The sequence below is a fragment of the Papio anubis genome, chromosome 4 (assembly GCF_008728515.1).
Source record: "Papio anubis isolate 15944 chromosome 4, Panubis1.0, whole genome shotgun sequence".
NCBI lineage: Eukaryota > Metazoa > Chordata > Mammalia > Primates > Cercopithecidae > Papio > Papio anubis.
In genome coordinates this window covers 87,972,464-87,986,028 of record NC_044979.1, presented here as the reverse complement: position 1 = coordinate 87,986,028, position 13,565 = coordinate 87,972,464, and the positions used below count along the sequence as shown (strand labels likewise).

General features: G+C 37.0%; 1 protein-coding gene across 11 annotated transcripts in view; it reads left to right on the top strand.

The window, feature by feature from the left end:
* SNX13 (sorting nexin 13) overlaps positions 1 to 13,565 on the top strand; it is a 160,055-nt gene that overhangs the window by 87,284 nt on the left and 59,206 nt on the right. For all 11 annotated transcript variants that reach the window (XR_002521035.2, XR_645034.2, XR_002521033.2 and 8 more), the window contains 3 exons: positions 7,673 to 7,811; positions 8,194 to 8,282; positions 12,910 to 13,009. Coding sequence is in view for 8 of the 11 variants with exons in the window: in XM_017956876.3 (XP_017812365.1) it covers positions 7,673 to 7,811; positions 8,194 to 8,282; positions 12,910 to 13,009 (328 nt within the window). In the remaining 3 variants the exon portion in view is untranslated. The remainder of the gene's footprint in view (positions 1 to 7,672; positions 7,812 to 8,193; positions 8,283 to 12,909; positions 13,010 to 13,565) is intronic.

Sequence of the window (13,565 nt, the reverse complement as noted above, 5' to 3'; positions counted from 1 at the left end):
ACTATTGACATATGGAAATGATACTGAGTATTATACGTTGATTTTGTATTATGCAACATTTTTTGGTTTCTTTAGGTTTTTCTAAATAGGTGTTTATGTGGTCTGCAGACAAGGACAGATTGACTTTTTCCTTTCCAATTTGGATGCCCTTTATTTCTCTCTTGCCTAATTACTCTGTCTAGGACTTTGAGTACTAGGTTGAATAAAATGTGTTAAGAGTAGACATCATTTCTCTCCTGGTTCTTAAAGGGAAAGCTTTTAGATTTTCTCCACTCAGTATGATGTTAACTGTGAGTTTGTCATATATGGCGTTTAATTGAGTTGAGGTATTTTCCTTCTATACCTAATATTTTGGGAGATTTTATTGTAAAGGCATGTTGAATGTTACTGAATGCCCTTTCAACATCTATTGAAATGATAATGTTTTTTGTGCTTAATTCTGTTAACATCATGTATTATGCTTATCAATTTTCATATATTGAACCGTTCTTGCATTCCTGTGATGAATCCCACTTGATCATGGTGAATAATCTTTTTAATGCGTTGTTGAATTAAATTTACTAGTTTTTTTTTTTTTGAGACGGAGTCTTGCTCTGTAGTTCAGTGGCGCCGTCTCAGCTCACTGTACCCTCCACCACCCAGGTTCAAGCAATTCTCCCTGCCTCAGCCTCCCGAGTAACTGGGATTATAGGTGCCTGCCATCGTGCCTTCCTAATTTTTGTATATTTAATAGAGATGAGATTTTACCATGTTGGCCAGGCTGGTCTTGAACTCCTGACCTCAGGTGATCCGCCACCTCGGCCTCCCAAAGTGCTGGGATTATAGGTGTGAGCCACCAGGCCTGGCCAGTTTACTAGTATTTTGTTGAGGATCTATCTTGACATCTTTGTTCATCAGGGATGAGCTTGTAGTTTTCTTTTTCTGTTGTGTCCTTGTGTTGGTGTTAGAGTAATGCTGGGCTTGTAGAATGAGTTTCAAAGTATGCCTTCCTCTTTAATTTTTGGAAACATTGAATAGAATCAATATTAGTTCATTTAAAAATATTTGGAAGAATTCAGCAGCTGTGAAGCCATCAGGTCTTGGGCTTTTCTTGGATGAGATACTTCTATTACTGCTTCAATCTTATTACTCGTTACTGGAATGTTCAGATTTTCTATTTCTTTATGGTTTATTCCTGGTAATTTTATGTGTCAGGAATTTATTCATTTCTTCTAGGTTTTCCAGTTTGTTGGAGCATAATTATTTGTAATGGTCTCTGATGATCCTTTATATTTCTGTTGTATCGTTGTAGTATATCCATTTTCATCTCTGATTGTATTTTTTTGGTGCCTCTTTTTTTCTTAGTCTAGCCTAAACATTTATTGATTTTGTCTCTCCCTTTAAAATATCACTTTTCAACTCAATCTTTTGTATTGTTTTCTTAGTCTCAATTTCATTTATTTTTGTGCTAAATCTTAATTTGGGGTTTGGTTTGTTATTGCTTTTCTAGTTCCTTCAGGTGAATTTCCTTTTTCTTTTCTTTCTTTCTTTTTTTCTTGATAGAGAGTCTCACTCTGTCAGCTAGGCTCAAGTGTGGTGGCATGATCACAGCTCATTGCAACGTCAACCTGGCTACTTTTTAAATTTTTTTGTAGAGACAGGATCTTACTATGTTGCCCAGCTAGTCGTAAACTTCTGGCTCAAGTAGTCCTCCCACCTCAACCTCCCAAAGTGCTGGGATTACAAGTGGGAGCCATATACGTGGCCTACATTCAGCTGCTCTATGTCTTTTAATGGGAGAATATAGTCCACTTACATTTAGCTTTATAGAAATATAGATAAATACTGATAAAATAAATAAATACTGATAGGTAAGGAGGTAACTATTTTTTAGTTGTAACTTTTTGCTTCCTTCTTACTGTCTTCTTTTGTGGTTAAGTGATTTTTCTCTGGTAGTATGTTTTAATTTCTTGCTTTTTAGTTTAACTATTACAGGTTTTTGGATTGTCACTACCATGAGGCTTACAAAAGATACCTTAAATTTATAACAAGTTATTTTGAACTGATGACAACTTAACTTTGATTGCAAAGAAAGAAACAAAGAAAATTGTAAAGAACTTTAAACTTTAATCCTCCCACATTTTGACTTTTGTTGTTTCAGTTTACATTGTTGATATCATTCAGGGTCGAATTCTAATTCTACTTCTCTTGCCATTTCTACCACATCTGTGATGACTTCCTTCACTGAAGTCTTGAACCCCTTAAAGTCATCTGTGAAGATTGGAATCAACTGCCAATCTTCTGTGAATGTTGATATTTGACCTCATCCCATGAATCATGAATATTCATAATGACATCTAGAATAATGAGTCATTTCTAGAAGGTTTTCAGTTTACTTTGTTCAGATCCATCAGAGGAATCACTAGGGCAAATACCCTTAGCCTTACAAAAAGTGCATTTCCTAAATAGTAAGACTTGAGAGGTGAAATTACTCCTTCATCCTAGGGCTGCAGAATGGATATTGTTTTAGCAGGCATGAAAACAACATTGATATCCTTCATCAGAGCCCTGGGGAGACCAGGTGTGTTGTCAGTGAGCAGTAATATTTTGAAAGGAATCTCTTTGTAAGTGGTACATCTCAACAGTGTGCTTAAAATATTTAGTAGACCATGTTGTAAACAGACGTGCTGTTATTCAGGCTTTCTTGTTCCATTTCTGGAGCAAAGGTAGAGTAGATTTAGCATAATTCCTGAGGACCCTAGGATTTTTGGAATAGTAAATGAGCATTGGCTTTAACTTAGAGTCACTACTAGCCTCTAACAAGGTACTCATTCTGTCTTTTGAGGCTTTGAAGCCAAACATTGGCTTTTACTCTCTAGTTGTAAAGGTAGTAGATGGCATCTTTTCTCCATATAAGGCTGTTTTGTCTACAGTGAAAAATCTGTTTAGTGTAGCCACCATTATCAATGATCTAGACTAAATCTGGATGACTTGCCATATGGCTTCTACATCAGGACTTACTGCTTCACCTTGTACTTCTATGTTATGGAGACAGCTTCTTTCTTCAAACCTCCAATTTCTGCTAGCTTCGAACTCTTCTGCAGTTTCCTTACCTCTTTCAGCCTTTATAGAATTGAAGCTAGTCTGGGCCTTGTTCTGGAATAGGCTTTGGACAAACGGAATGTTGTCTGGTGTGATTTTCTATCCTTTACCACTAATACTTTCTCCATATCACCCATAAGTGTTCTTTACGTTTATCATTCATCTGTTCTGGAGCAGCACTTTTAATTTGCCTGAAGAACCTTTTTTTTTTTTTTTTTTTTTTTTTGGGGGGGGGGCGGTATTCTTATATTGGATAATTGTTTAGTGTGAGAGAGCAAGCTTTCAGTCTGTCTTGGCTTTTGATACATTTTCCTGGCTAAGCTTAGTCATTTTTAGCTTTTGATTGAAAATGAAAGATATGTGACTTTTCCTTTTGCTTGAACACTTAGAGTTCATTGTAGGGTAACTAATTGGTCTAACTTCAGTGTTGTTGTGTCTCAGTTAATAGAGAGGCCCTGCTAGAGGGAGAGAGACAGAGGAATGGTCAGTTATGGTGCAGTCAGAATATACAAAACAATTTATCAATTAATTTTGTCATCTTAAATGAGTATGGTTTGTAGTGCACCAAAGCAATAATAATATCAAAGATCACTGATCACCATAGTAGATACAGTAATAATGAAAAGGTCTGAAATATTCTGAAAATTATTAAAATGTGACTATGCCCATGACGTGGGCACATGTTGTTGGAAAAATGCTGATAAGAGTTTCTGGACACAGGGTTGCTGGAAAACTTCAGTTTGTTAAAAAAACACAGTGTGAAGTGTCATAGTAAAGCACAGTGGAATTGAAACAAGGTATTCTTGTATTCTGTTTAATTATTTTAATGACTTTCCAGCTATTCCTTGTTACTACAACCATTATTATTTTAGTGGTTGCTCTAGGAATTAGTGTCCTCTTTAAGTTGTCATCATATGCCTAGAGGGCAGTACTTTATCACCTCATATGAAATATGAAGAACCTTGCTATAGCATAATTTTAATTACCCCCATCCTTTGTTCTTTTTCATTATATATTTTACATCTACACTCATAATTTACTCCACAGTGCCATGCTTATTGTTGCATTAAACACCCTTTCTTAAAGAAATAAAGAACAGAAAAAAATTGTTTACGCTCATACATTTACTTAGTATTTTCAGTACTCTTATTATTTTTTGTAGGTACAAATTTTAGTTTTGTGGTCATTTTTCTTCATTCTGAAGAACTTTCTTTAGGATTCTGTGTATTGCCAATTTTCTTTCTTTCTTTCTTTCTTTTTTTTAATTTGCTTTATTTTATTTTATTTTATTTTTTTGAGACGGAGTCTTGCTCTGTTGCCCAGGCTGGAGTGCAGTGGCATGATTTTGGCTCACTGTAACCTCTGCCTCCCGGGTTCAAGCAGTTCTCTGCCTCAGCCTCCCAAGTACCTGGGATTACAGGTGCCTGCCAGCATGCCTGCCTAATTTTTGTATTTTTAGTAGAGACAGGGTTTCACCATTTTGACCAGCCTGGTCCTGAACTCCTGACCTCATGATCCACCCACCTCAGCCTCCCAAAGTGTTGGGATTACAGGCGTGAGCCACTGTGCCCGGCCTATTGCCAATTTTCTTGTGACAAATTATCTGACCTTTTTATTCGCTGAAAATATTTTCATTTACTGCCAAGTTTGAAGGATATTTCATTGATGTAGAATTGCTCTACTTTTTCTTTTAGTACTTTAAAAATTGTTTTATTTTCCTCTTGCCTCTGTTTTTAATCAGAAGTCAGCTTCCACTGTATAATTGATCCCTTCTATGTAATGCATCTTTTTACATAGTCTTGTGCTTTTATAGTATTCAGTTATTTGGCTTTTTGTTTAAAATAGATAACATCTCAAGTCTATTACCTTTTCACAGCCCACTCTTCTTGCTTTGCTTAGTTTAAATTTTATTTACAGTCATAGTTATTAATCCCTCCATAACATCCTGACTTCTTTACCTCTTTTTTTTTTTTTTTTTTTTTTTGAGACAGAGTCTCGCGCTGTGTCACCCAGGCTGGAGTGCAGTGGCGCGATCTCGGCTCACTGCAAGCTCCGCCTCTCAGGTTCACGCCATTCTCCTGCCTCAGCCTCCGAGTAGCTGGGACTACAGGCGCCCGCCACCACGCCCGGCTAGTTTTTTGTATTTTTAGTAGAGACGGGGTTTCACCATGTTAGCCAGGATGGTCTCGATCTCCTGACCTCGTGATCCACCCGCCTCGGCCTCCCAAAGTGCTGGGATTACAGGCTTGAGCCACCGCGCCCGGCCGTAACATCCTGACTTCTTTACCTCTTTATTTGCTTATTGACACTACAACACTGGTTAAATCCAACATAACTGCTTCTCCATTCCTATTTTTAAGCAGGTGAATGTGGCTGATGAAAAAAAAGAAACCTACACTGGTCTCATTTTAAATTCATGAGCACGAATCTCATTTGTGCCCTTATTCTTTCTTGCCTTGCAATCATTAAATTTTTCCTGTTATGTTATCTGCTCCACTCTTCTGATCAACTCTTTTATACTTCCTTCACTTTCATTTAGCATATTTTTTTCACATCTTTTCTCTTAGCTCATGACCATAGTACTCCACTGAAAAAATTGAGGAAATCAAAAGAGATGTTTTGTAATATCCTGTTATCACATACATGCATAACTTGTATCTATGCATGTATGTTTTATATTTTCTTCTGTTACTGTGGATGAAATACCCATGTATCTAGGTAAAGCAAGTCCTTTATGTGTGCATTGTAACCAACTTCTTCTAGACAATTTCATTTTATTGCTTTGGCAATTTTACACTTTCTCTCTGTACCATCACATTTTTACTCTTTATATGATCATTCTTATTATCATACACCTTTGTCATTATCTCTCTCATCTTAAAAAAGAGATGAAGCAAGTCATTGATCTTACATTCCATTTTAGGCAGTACTCTTTTCTGCTGCTTATTTTTTTTTACAGCAAAGCTTTATAAGAGGGTTGACTGTTGGCTGTCTACATTTTTCCCTCTCTTTTTTTCTTTTCTTTTCTGAGACAGAATCTCACTCTGGTGCCCAACGTGGAGTGCAGTGGCACGATCTCAGCTCACTTCAACCTCTGCCTCCTATGCCCAAGCGATTATCTCACCTCAGCCTTGCAAGTAGCTGGGATTACAGGCACCTACTACCATGCCCAGCTAATTTTTGTATTTTTAGTAGAGACGGGGTTTCACCATGTTGGCCAGGCTGATCTCGAACTCCTGACTTAAGGTGATCCGCCCGCCTTGGCCTACCAAAGTGCTGCGATTACAAGCACTGCACCCAGCCATCATTTTTTAAAAACACTTCTTTACTTAGCTTGTTAGAACACCAAAGTTTGTTGATTTTTTTTTTCTACGTTTTTGGCTTTTCTCAGTCTTTTTGCTGTGTAAGTAAATCTTCTGAGTATCTCTCCTTAGATCTCTTCTTTTTTCACTCTACCCTCATTCTCTTGATTATTTCCATCCATGTTCATGGTTTTAAGTGTCATCTCCATGTCAATGACTTTTATCTTTTTTTTTTTTTTTTCCTTTTTGTGGAGAACGGGGTCTCGCTATATTACCCAGGCAGGTCTCGAACTCCTGGGCTCAAGCTATCCTCCCGCCTCTGCCTCCCTGAGAGCTGGGATTACAGGCGTGAGCCACCGCGCCCGGCCATGTCAATGACTTTTAAATGCATATTTCTGTGTAGTCCTCCTTTCTGAACTCTTGTCCATCATACTCAAAAGCATGCTAATGACCATTTTTATATTTAATGAGATCTCACACTTAATTTTGCCAAAAGCACCCTCATAATATTTTGTCTCCCCGCCACTGTCCCTGGCAAATGCTGCATCTCTTAATTTTTTTCTCCGTCTTGTTTAGTGGTAACTCCACTATTCCAGTTGTCAGGCCAACGATGTTAGTGTAGTTCTGTGTTCTCTTCATTTCATGGCCATATCTGATTTATCAGCAAATTCTTTTGGCGTTGTCTTTATAAAACACTTTTTACCAGAAAACACTTTATAAAACACTTTGTACCACACCACCACTGTCACCACCCTGCTCCCTGACTATATTATCTTTCACTTGTATTATTAACTGGTCTTTTTTTGTGTTTTTGGCTCTGCCTTTATTTTTATACAGCAACACAGTGATTGTGTTATATTTTAGGTTAGAGAGTGTTACTCTTCTGTTTAAACCTTCCAGTTTAACTTCTGACTTGCTTCAGAGTGAAAGCTAAAACCTTTATACTATAACAGAAGATTTGCTGTCCATTGCTGCTGACCGTATCTTCTGCTCAGCTTGTCTTTGGTTTATTTCCAGTCATCATGGCTTCTTTGCTATCATCAAATATTGTGAGCATATTCCTATTCTTGCAGTTTCAAGCATGCTATATAATACTTACTTTATTTTATTTGCAGTCTAAGAACCATTGGTGCCCAAATATAGGTGCCCAAATACAGAGCTTTTTTCTTTTTGTTGTAAGCACTGAGTATGCAGCAAATTGTCCTAGCACATAGTAGGCACTCAGGATTCAGTTTTCCTTTTAATAAGTGAGTTCCTCTTTCACCTATTTTTCTTAAACTTGTTTTCAGATCCGTGATTCTAACTGCAACTATGAGGCCTTTATGAACATTATTAAATTGAGTGACAATATTGGAGAGCTAGAAGCAGTCAGAGATAAGGCAGCAGAAGAATTACAGTATCTTAGATCTCTAGATACAGCTGGTGATGGTAAGTAATGTATTTAATTTAAAGTATTTTTTGAAGGATTATTATATCTTCAAAACTTTGGTTAATTTACCTAAATGTCATTTTCTGCTATTAATGTTTTCACTTTAATTAAATCTTCCTTATTAGATTAACATGTGCTTAGTTAGAGTAAAAGGATTATTTTCAGAATGTGAGAATGTGATTTTTGTAATTATCCCTAGAGTGGAGGTAATTGGCATGATTTACTTTTAATGAAATAATTTCACTGTATAATTTCAGATGGTTTCTTTTATTGAATAAAACAATTGCTGTATTGTTGGTTATTTTGTTAAATTACAGTAAGTGCATGAGTATTTAATAAATAACATTACCACTTTCTAGTTCATGATTTGTTTGCTTTTAGATATCAACACTATCAAAAATCAAATAAATAGCTTACTATTCGTAAAGAAGGTATGTGACTCAAGAATACAGCGATTGCAGTCAGGCAAAGTAAGTAAAGTACTTTTGAATTAATGTAATTAATGTTTAGTTATAAATACTTTATAGGGATTAAAATGCACAGTAAAGGACAAAAAGTAGGACATTTCCCAGTGCAGCACTTTACAAGAGGACTTTAAAAAGAGTTTTCTTTTCGACAATGTGATATAAATATTTGTTAAAACATGCCAAAAAGGTTAACTAAAGTGCTGCCTGAAAAATGTTAAAGTAATTGAAGATTTTATTTTATTCCTTGATTTATTTATGCACTTACTTGGGTATCGTTCTCAAAATTTACATTTATTCAGTTTTGTGAGTTGGGTGCTTTTTAGAAGAGCCAAGTAGACAAACTCTTTTCATGGAGTTTACATTTTAGTTGCAGAGTCAGGAAATAAATCAGTAAGCAAACTGATGCATAATATCAGGTGGTGATATCTACTGCAAAAAAACAGTAATAAAGCAAAGTAGCATATAGAAAATGTCTTGGACTGGTTTAGATAGGTGCTGAGAGGTTTGATGACACTTGATTGTAGTGAGATCTAAATAACATGAGGCAGTTAGTCCTGTGCTGTATTTTTGCTTGCCTTTGAAGTATCGATCTTACAGGCAGTCATGAGAGCAGATGCAGGAGCACTAAGGTAAGAATGTCTTTGGTGAATTGGAGGAGGTCGTTGTGATTGGTATGGAATGAATGAGCTATTGTGCTAGGAATGAAGTCATAGAAGAACCGGGGGGTTAGATCTTTTATATGGTCATATATGGTCTTACTGGCCATAGTAAGAGTTTTATTCTAATTATGATGAAAGTCAATTGGAGATTTGCCCTGGCAAGTGACATTACCTGACTTACGAGCTAAAAGTTAAAATTATTGTCTTTATTCTTTGTGAAGAATAGACACAAAGTGTGAGACGATGTGGGTAAGAATGGAAACTGAAAGATTATTTGCGATAACTCCTGATTTAAAACTAGGTAAGAGATGTCTATGGAGGTTGTGAGAAGCGATTAGAGACTGGATATAGTGCTAGTAGGATTTTCTTAATGGAGTGAATATGGGGTGAGAAGGAAAAAAAAATAACTCAAGGACAATTTCAGGGTATTTTGGTTTGAGCAACTGTATAAATAGTGGTGCTGTTTACTGAATTGGGTAACACAGAGAGAGGAGGAGGTTTGGAAAAGAGAATTGAGTTTTGGGTATTTTAATTTGATATCCCTGTTTGACATTCAAGTAGACATGCTACTTGGTAATCTTGAGTTCTCAGGAAAAGTTAGTGATGGAGACGAATTTTGTAAATTCTCAACAATTATCAGATGTTTAATGAGAGACTGGATGATGTTATCTAAAAGAGCGTGTGTAAGTAGGAATGCATTGGTGACTTGGTCCTACTACACTTCAGGGAATAGAGTTTAAGACAAAGTAAAGAGTCTAGCCAAAGAAACAGAGTAAATAGCCAGTGAGATTGGAGGAAGACCTGAGCATGTGATATTGAAGCAGGATATTTCCCTGACCCCTTCGCAGGACTTGCAGCAGGGGTGCCTTGTTTACTCATCCTGCCATTCTCAACTTCTTGTGGTGGGGGGCGTGCAAGCAAACGAGTGAGAACTTGAGTGAAGGAGTGCTGGAACAAGCCTGCCACTTCGGTACTGGCGAGATCAAACTCCAGTCACTCGGGCCCACTGTATTCCACCCCTCACAACAGGGAGTGCACAAGTGAGTGGATGGAGGAACTGGCCCAGATGCATTAGTGCTGGCAAGAGCAAACCCTGTTCAGGCCCTACAGCTGTCCAGTTGGGGGTGCCTGTGACTCCCAAAGCCCCAGAAGGTGTGTGACAGTGCTCTCTTAGCTCTGCTGTCTGTGGATGGCTTAAGGGTTAACAGCTCAGTGGACCATTTGCCTTTTTGCATGAGGCAGTTGCCCTCCGCCGGTGAGGGCAAAGGGCCAGTGTGACAGCCTTTTGTGTCTGCACTCGTGGCTTCTGAGCTCTTATTCGGCATCCAGGAAAAATGAAGTTGCATGAATGAGTTGAAAGATGGTAAATACTGGAGATTTTATGGCCGATAAAAGTGGCTCTCAGTGGGAAGGGGAGCTGAAAAGGGGAATGGGGCAGGTAGGTAATCTTCCCCTGAAGTCCGACTGTCTCCATTTGGATTCTTTCTGAAGTTATGCCATCAAGCTGTCCCTTTGAAGTCCAGTCGCTTCTCTCCAATATCCAGCCGTAGTCTTGGCTATCAACTGAGTCTGGGGTTTTTATAGGTACAGAATGCGGTGGTGTGCGGCCATGGGCGGTTTAGGAAAAGGCAACATTTGAGCAGGAAAACAGGGATGTAAGTTTTCACTTAGGGCTCCGGTCTCAGGCTTTTTGGCTTGAGGGTGGTGTTTCGCTAGGGACTGCCCTTTTCTGCCTAGAATTTTGTGCACCCTTTCCCTATCAATATCTCAGAAGCCAAATGCAAAAAGTGTTTATAAAAGGGAAAGATGAGGTGTATCAAAGGATAACATGGAGAAAGATGAAGACTGAGAATTGATCAGTGGACTTACTACCTTCCAGATTATTGGTGATCTAATGAGAACATTTTTTTGTGGAGTAGTGGAGAAAATCTTAATTGGAGTTCGTCCATGAGAGAATGAGAAGAGGTAAATTAGAAACAGGAATGATAGTTGCTCTTTAGAGAAGTTTTGCCCTAAAGGAGAGCAGACATTTGGGGCTTTAAAGCAGGAAAAAGCATTTCTTAATACCCTTAGGTTTTTAATGAGGTCACATTTTTGCTGTGGTTTTCTGTTTTGAAAATTTATTTATGACTCTCTGGTCTTATAATTTTACAGTGTATTTAAATTCCCTAAGGAATAGAAGAATTATTTTTAAAAACCGTGGTGGCACATGCCTGCAATCCCAGCTACTCGGGAGGCTGAGGCAGGAGAATCACTTGAACCTGGGAGGTGGAGGTTGCGGTGAGCCGAGATCATGCCATTGCACTCCAGCCTGGGCAACAAGAGCAAAACTCCGTCTCAAAAAAACAAAAAAACACGTTAAATTTAGTTTTCTAGATGAATTATAACTTAAGAAACATTACTTGAGGGCCATATTTGTTACGCGTGTGTGTGTGTGTACCTTTGTTTTGGTTAACTATATTTTAAAACTAGTTTATATACTCATGCAAATTAGCATAGAAGAAAGATACAGTTTCACTTGTGCTTTTCTTTACTTCCTTATCTAGATCTCAGAGGTAGTGATCTTTGAGTGTCATTACTCAGTGTTTTTTCCCAGGCACTTTTTGATATTGAATCCTTTTAAAATTTAGATATTTTGTTTGCAAGCCTGTCAATTCCATTTTGAATACAAGCTTTTATTTTTTAATGAGCTCAGATCATACAGTGTTTTCCTTTGTAAATAAACTCAGAATCCCCACGGATTTGCAGTTACGTAGCTATGTTACTTATCTTGAAATCTTAGAAACCTTTATCCTCAGTGAATTTTCCTTCCCATCCTGTATCTGTGGAGCCGCTGCTGGGCAGGATAAAGAGGTGATACAATTTGAAGAAGGGAGACTTATTAGAAATCATGTGCTGGCTCTAGATTGCTCTCTACCGGACTTTGAAAGTCAATTCGCTGTTATTATTCAGTACTTACATGAAGGAAAATACAAATTATAGAGATGGATTTGTTTTTCTTTTTTAATTCTCTTCATTTTCCTTTATTTACCACTTATGCTTAATTTAGTATCTGCCTCTGAATATGGCAGCCTACTTCATTTACGGTAAACCTGCCTATTTTTCTTTTTTAAATAGAGGGTTCTGAAATATGGATTTGGGAATATAGAGAAGCCAGTGAAAATGAATAATTCATAGAAACATTATGGCTGTTATGGAAAGGGCAGCAGCATTTGAAAACACATAGTCATACTTACCAGCTTTGCGACTTAATAGGCAACCTTTTTCATCTTCGTTTTCCTTATCTGTTAAGTAGGCTTGGTGATACAGATCCAACAGTATTGCTGTGCAGATTAAATGAAGTAATATGTGTAATGTAACTAGCACAATGCCTGATACGTAGATGCTCTTTAAATTTTGAACCCAACTTTTCCTTTTTTTTTTTTCATGTGTAGGTTGTTTCCTTGCTCTATGACTTTGAAAAGTATGTCTGAAATTCACTGTTTAGAGAGTCTGGAAAAAAACACATTTTCTGTAATAATTAGAGATTTTTATTGAGTTAGGAGCAAAATTACTCTTTAGGCATATTTTGTTTTCCTAGTAATAAATAGACTTTATACATGAAAATGTTGAGTTTTAAAAATTCTTGCATATATTAAACATTTCCTTCACCCTTTTAGCCTCTGGAATGTTCATTTTCATTTGGAATATATATAGAGAGAGAATAATTGAAAATATAGTGATTTCTATTTATTTTATATTGAAAGAGTTGAATGCTAATATTTTTAATGTGCTAATATTTTTAATTTGCTAAGTGACACTTGGAATTTAAATTCACAGAATGTATATCTATTGGGAAACAACATGCATGAGAAGGGAAGAACTTCATCTTTACTCCATTTTAGCTTGATTTTTTTCCTTATATTTATGTAAACATCTTTAACAATGAATGATTAGATAAAATATTAACTTATATTCACTTTTGCCTGTAGGAAATAAATACTGTGAAACTTGCAGCAAACTTTGGGAAACTTTGCACAGTCCCCCTGGACAGCATTCTTGTAGACAATGTTGCACTACAATTTTTTATGGGTAGGTAGATCAATTCTGTTTAAATGATACAGCCATTGAATTTCTTTTTCCATTTTTTATTGTGGTAAAATACACATAAAATTTAGTATCTCAACTATTTTTAAGTGTATAGTTCAGTGATATTAAATGTATTCATGATGTTGTACAGAGATTACAACCATCAATATCCAGAATTATTTTTATCTTCCAAAACTGACACTCTACTCATTAAACACCAACTCTCTCCATTCCCCACACCTTCAACCCCTGCAACCCATTCTGCTTTCTGTCTCTATGATTTTGACTACTCCTGAGTACCTCATGTAGGTCGAATTGTACAGTGTTGGCCTTTTTGTGACTGGCTTACTCACTTAACATGAATATGCCCTCAAGTTTTATCCATGTTACAGCATATGTGAGAATTTCCTTCCTTTTTAACGCTGAATAATATTCATGTGTGTGTGTGTGTGTACACGTGCACACACTCGCTTCTCCCTTTACCTCTTCTCCCTTCCCTCCACTTTTCCTCATTTCTCTGCCTAGTACTTCCAGTACTACGTTGAACAGGAGTGGCAAA